Source organism: Amphimedon queenslandica, unplaced genomic scaffold (assembly GCF_000090795.2).
Source record: "Amphimedon queenslandica unplaced genomic scaffold, v1.1 AMPQUscaffold_13330, whole genome shotgun sequence".
NCBI classification, from domain to species: domain Eukaryota; kingdom Metazoa; phylum Porifera; class Demospongiae; order Haplosclerida; family Niphatidae; genus Amphimedon; species Amphimedon queenslandica.
The window spans coordinates 149,829-155,189 of record NW_003546434.1 but is presented as its reverse complement, the minus strand read 5'-3'; the positions used below and the strand labels follow the sequence as shown (position 1 = coordinate 155,189).

The window sequence follows — 5,361 nt, the reverse complement described above, 5'->3', positions numbered from 1 at the left end:
TCTTGTTTTTTTAAATTTTTTATGTTCTTGTTTGTGTTGATTTTTTTATAATATTTCATATTTTCGTTGGTCGTTCAGAATCCTACTTCATCTTTTTTTATAAATTTTTTATGTTCTTGTTTGTGTTGATTTTTAAAATAATATTTATAGTATTTCTTTAGTTGCAATTGTGATGCTTGTTGATTTTACACAAACAATAATTTTCTTTATTATTATCATTGTTATAACATTTATGAGAGACAGCATCAAATAGACATGCTGAAGGAATTAGTCTTGACACAAGTCCTTGTTCAAGAACCTGTGAGCTAAAAGTGTCCATCTTCCCTGCTATTCCTGTTCTTCCAGGCTGTTGTCAAGGGCATAATTATCATTGCATATCATAAGTCATAACATTAATTAATTGTTTGTTTTTTTAATAAAATAAAATAACACACTTGATAAAACAGTAACATGTAAAATCAATACCTTCTTTTAGCTGGAAACCTCCACTAAAGTATTGCAGTAAGTTGATTCGCATAGCTTGGTAAAATAACTTGCTTCTTCGAGAGTGCAGATCCATAGATATTATAGACTACGTAACCGGGATTGGAAACTAGGTCACGTGATCCATTCAAACCAGTACAAACCAGCTGACACAGGGTCCGTGATTGGATTTTGGTGGGTGTGGTCAAAAAATGGCTACTCATCGACGACATTCAAAGGAAGACTGTATTTAAACCAATGTTGATTTTTTGTTATTTTAATAATATTTCAATACTTTAGTGTTTGTGTAACATGACTATAATGAAAAAAATAATGATACCATTGTTATTTTGCAAATATACTGTGATATTGTTCAAATTTCTGTTACTTGCAAATGTTACGTTACTTCTGTTACGTAGTCTATAATATCTATGGCAGATCTGAGCATGCGCGACCACACCCAAATTTTGGAGCACATGGCAAACTTCATTAATTAACAAAATGGCGGCATGCAGCTAAGATGGCTCGATCCAGCAGTCACAGTATCACTTTTTCCTCACTTGAAGAATGATCTGATGGGACATGGACCTGCGCATAGACTGTTGGAGTAGATTGATGTAAGAATTATCCTTGTAGCACCAACTGATACTGAGATACACACCGACAACTGGATTGACAGGACTTCTGACTTGATGATGATGATGAAGATGAAAAAAGGTGGCTGAACAAAACGGCCGGTTCGCCGATTTTTGGATTTTCTCTTAGACAAGGTCTAGAGCCACGCTAGTGGTACCAATGGAGTCCTCTGGTCAAGATGAGGTCCTCTAAGAAGTCTGGTAAGCATAGGAGCTCGTTTTCCTGGTATAGCAAGGCTGCAAAAGTCGTGGCAGCCATTTTGTTTGGGGGTGAATCCTACTTAGTAACGCTACCGCGTTACTAATAGTACAGGGACTTTGATCTGATTTTGGAGCAACTTAAAAAATTCATAAAAAAGAATATTGATTAGAATCAACTCAAAACTTTCTACACAACATAAGAGCTTGTATATGCATCAAGAAAAATAATAAAAATAGAAAATCTCTCCTTTTCAATTTTTTGGTATAATAGTGCAGGGGCTTTGGCCCAATTTTTGAGAAACTCTAAAAATTCGCAAAAAATCCAAAAGAATAGCTACATAGATTGCTGTTTTATCAGTTACTAGACAGCATAGGGTTATTCTCCATGAGACAATATGTTAATTAATAAGTGGGCGTGGTTGGGTGTGGTTTACTAACTTCAAAACTGGTCACGCCTTCTTCTGATGGATTTGAAGTACTCAATAGCTGTCTCTTTTGACTACAAACGAAACACAATAAAGAGATTATTATTAGCAAATACATGTACATGTACAATATAGTGGTGGAGGGAATTAAATTTGGCATTTTGATAGCCATTCATCAAAATAAAATCCATCATTTTGAGCCATTATATGCATGCTCAATGGCACGTGGCCACAAATTTGTTAAATTAAAATTTGCCAATCATCAAAATTTGCCAATCATCAAAATTTAGCAAATACAGCAAATTTAACTCCCTCCAAAATTTCCCACTAAATAATATTTCTTCATCCTCCTCTCTCTCTCCTTTATCTCTAAGACATGTACCTCTTGTATCCAATTCCTTCAATAATCTCGCGTCCTGTAGTTGTGTCTGTAGCACCTTCGGAGGATCTTCTCCTACAGACATCAATCAGTTCTCTTTTTGATAAGTTGCTGGTACCAGGAGCAACTGATTTAACAGCTGGTAGCTTTTGACCGCTAATGAAGGGAGAGGAGAATTAGGATCAGTGAGGGGAGGGTGGAGGAGGGAGAGAGAGGGGGGGAGGGAGGGAGGGAGAGAGAGAGAGGGGGTGGGGGAGAGGGAGGGAGAGAAATTTAGATACAAAGGAAAGAGGAAAAATTTTTACAGTGCGAGTGCCATAGCTTCTTCTTCAGCTCTTTTAACAGCTGCAACCTCCTAACAATGATGAAAAAAAGCAATAATAAAAATAATAATACTACATGCAAGGTGTTTTCTCTCTCTCTCTCTCTCTCTTAATAATAAATAAATAATTACACTGCTACCAGATCTTATTGATTAATTATTTACGTTTTTCAAAGCTTCCTTTCTTCCTGATACTTTTGACTCTTTGGTATACCTAGACACAATCAAACAGACATAAAATGTTATACATTAAATTTCTGATGAAATACCACATGTGGTCTTTGGCCCAATTTTGGAGCAACTTTAAAATTTCATACAAAATCCAATTTAGATTGGAATCACCTCAAACTTTCTACATACCGTATAGCAGATTTTTTTCAAGGATAATAAATTTCGCAAATGACCTGTATCCGGAATTTTGCAGAATTAATTTTTGCGAATTTCCGCTATTCTACCATCTTGTACCGTATTTAATTGATTTTCAAGGAATTTAATTTTGCAAATCTTGAAAAATCTGCAAAATTTGTTATCCTTAAAAATAACCCACTATACGGTAATATAAGGGCACGTATTAATTAGAAAATGTAATAAAAATGGAGAATTCTCTCCTTTTCAATTTTGATCTAGTATACCAGCTGTATAGTGATATACTTACCACGTTAGATCCCTCCCTTTCTGCCATCTACCAACTGGAGCCATCAAGGAATGAGCTACAATATAAAAATAATAAAATATCAAAATCAATCATAAATTAAACACACATGTACAATCAAACCTACCCAGGTAATTCTCTCTGTATTTGTCGGATTTTACATCTTCCCAAGCGAACTGATCCTTTCCTCCTCTGTTACCGCCTCTTGTAGGCTCGTACAGACTCATAGTATTTAAATAAAACTGGATGAAAACCGAGGTAAAAATTCACTACTTAATGTACTAAATACAATGACCACACCCAGCCAATTAATTAATAATGCATGAGATAAAGGTATTTTATTTATTTTAATATCTATGTGATGATTAACTGCACTCTGCATTGTGTCTATTATGGAGCTGTAACACAATACTCATACCACAATATTAAAATTTTATTCTCCATGCTTGCCTTCACTCTGCAACAGTCCTATGCCCTGATATAGGCGATTTTAAAATGGCTGGATTAGATATTGATTCTTTATATTGTGAATACTTTACAATAATTATAATCCATCAATGGTAAATATATGTGTTTTTCATAGTTCTTGAAAACGGAAACAGTCACTGTCAATCTTCCAGTACTCGGGGTGCTTCACAAGTATGAAACTTTGATGAAAATTAGTAGGATTGGAGCCAAAATTGCTGGCCCCTCCCATTCCAGCCACGCCTTCTGTTGGAGTGTCAAATAAAACTTGACCAGAACAGGATACAAGTACCTGAGTTTGATCACGACCATCTTTAAAAAGAAAAAAAAAATGTTAGTAAATAAAAATTTGCTCTTGTGAATTAACGTTTGCCAATTTTGATCAATACAAAGACGTATAAAGAGTGCAAGAAAGAAAAAAAAACTTGCAAAAAACAAGTTTCTTGAAACTAAGTAGCTATATTATACATTGTATTTTGAATGATTTTGGCTTAACTATAGTTCTGTACACATGACATACATGTAGAACCACAGTATAAATAAATTTGACTGCTTTATTCTACGCATCTCTAGAATTTTGAAAAGAATCTTGGCAGAAACTTGCATATCTTTAAACAATAATAAACTACATGACATGTATTACCACTGAGTATACATGTCATGCATTAGTACCATTGAGAGGCTGACAGTCAAATGATGTCACTTCGTGTTCACTGGTTGGCAATGACTGGTAGAAGTTGCTTATATTAGCTGATCCAGTGTGAGTGTGACCATTCCAGACCATGAATGATGTATCAGAATAAAAACCTGATAACAACTGAGTATATATAAAAAGTAGAAAGAGAGAATAGTATTAGTTTTGATCATATTGGGAAGAAAATATAGAAGTATTAATGTCTTACGTTTCTTCTCCTGTCTACAGTGGAATAAAACTCTTTTACAAAGGTCTCTCCTGCCTCACATGCTTCCAGGATCTTCACAGAAAAAGCTTCAGCACTTGAGGCCATTTTGAATTGTGGGCGGATTTATCATTATAACTTTTTAGGTGGAGCTAGCGCTAACTGTAGTTCAATTCACTGCACTATCACTGCGTTGCTATAAAAAACTCAATAAATAAATTAGCTATGTCCAAAATCAATAAAATTCAATTCAGTGACAAAATGTACACTAGAATACAACAACTACAGTAGCCATTACAAGAATGCTATAAAATTTGTACTTCATTAATACAGGAAAAACTGCATATAGTTATTATTAATAACATTAGGTAGCTGTGTGTGCATGCAGGAACACTGAAAATAAAGTATAAAATTCACACAACAAACAAAAGAGTCAGCTATATTAATGATATTGAACACAAGCTGAGGAGAGGAGTGGTTCTCTCACTCTATCATAAGGTTCAAAAAATGATCCACTCATATCAACATGAGCTGCTTCTTCTTGATTCTGTCGTGGTAGACGATGAAACCAATACTTCCTAAACTTAATCTTTATCTTTTTTAATAGACCAGTTACCCATAAAATGTGTATAATGATTACACCAAGCAAAGATGTAATGATAACAGCATTAGAAACAGCAATAATGATCATTAGTTCGTCTTCATGATCACTTTTCATGAAGTACCAGCTAGATCCATAAATAAGAGCTGAAAATGAAAGGAGACACAAATTGAAAATATTCAGTGACAGTCGTTTAAAAGGCCTAGCAATAGACTCTACTGCAATATATATTGAGAGCATTAGAGATGCAATTAGCAACATGTCCTTTCCTCTGAAACAAGTATATATTACATACAGTAATATAACTATGAGCAGTCGTG

General features: G+C 34.5%; 2 protein-coding genes across 2 annotated transcripts in view; both read right to left on the bottom strand.

Annotated features, from left to right (window-relative positions):
* The window catches only part of LOC105313287 (multiple myeloma tumor-associated protein 2 homolog), a 5,434-nt gene extending 2,055 nt beyond the window's left edge, over positions 1 to 3,379 (bottom strand). Inside the window, exons 1-6 of the mRNA XM_019998271.1 lie at positions 3,204 to 3,379; positions 3,080 to 3,134; positions 2,590 to 2,638; positions 2,408 to 2,457; positions 2,106 to 2,258; positions 1,737 to 1,797 (exon numbers count right to left, since the gene is read on the bottom strand). Coding sequence (XP_019853830.1) covers positions 1,737 to 1,797; positions 2,106 to 2,258; positions 2,408 to 2,457; positions 2,590 to 2,638; positions 3,080 to 3,134; positions 3,204 to 3,303 — 468 coding nt within the window. The 5' untranslated portion in view covers positions 3,304 to 3,379. The remainder of the gene's footprint in view (positions 1 to 1,736; positions 1,798 to 2,105; positions 2,259 to 2,407; positions 2,458 to 2,589; positions 2,639 to 3,079; positions 3,135 to 3,203) is intronic.
* Positions 3,380 to 3,580: 201 nt separating this feature from the next.
* Positions 3,581 to 4,627, bottom strand: LOC105313286 (NTF2-related export protein 1-like). Its single transcript, XM_011406580.2, has 3 exons — positions 4,444 to 4,627; positions 4,214 to 4,358; positions 3,581 to 3,853 (listed from the first exon to the last, which is right to left on the bottom strand). Exons 1-3 carry the CDS (start codon positions 4,546 to 4,548, stop codon positions 3,654 to 3,656), a joined length of 450 nt encoding a protein of 149 aa, XP_011404882.1. The 5' UTR covers positions 4,549 to 4,627; the 3' UTR covers positions 3,581 to 3,653.
* Positions 4,628 to 5,361: the final 734 nt, after the last annotated feature.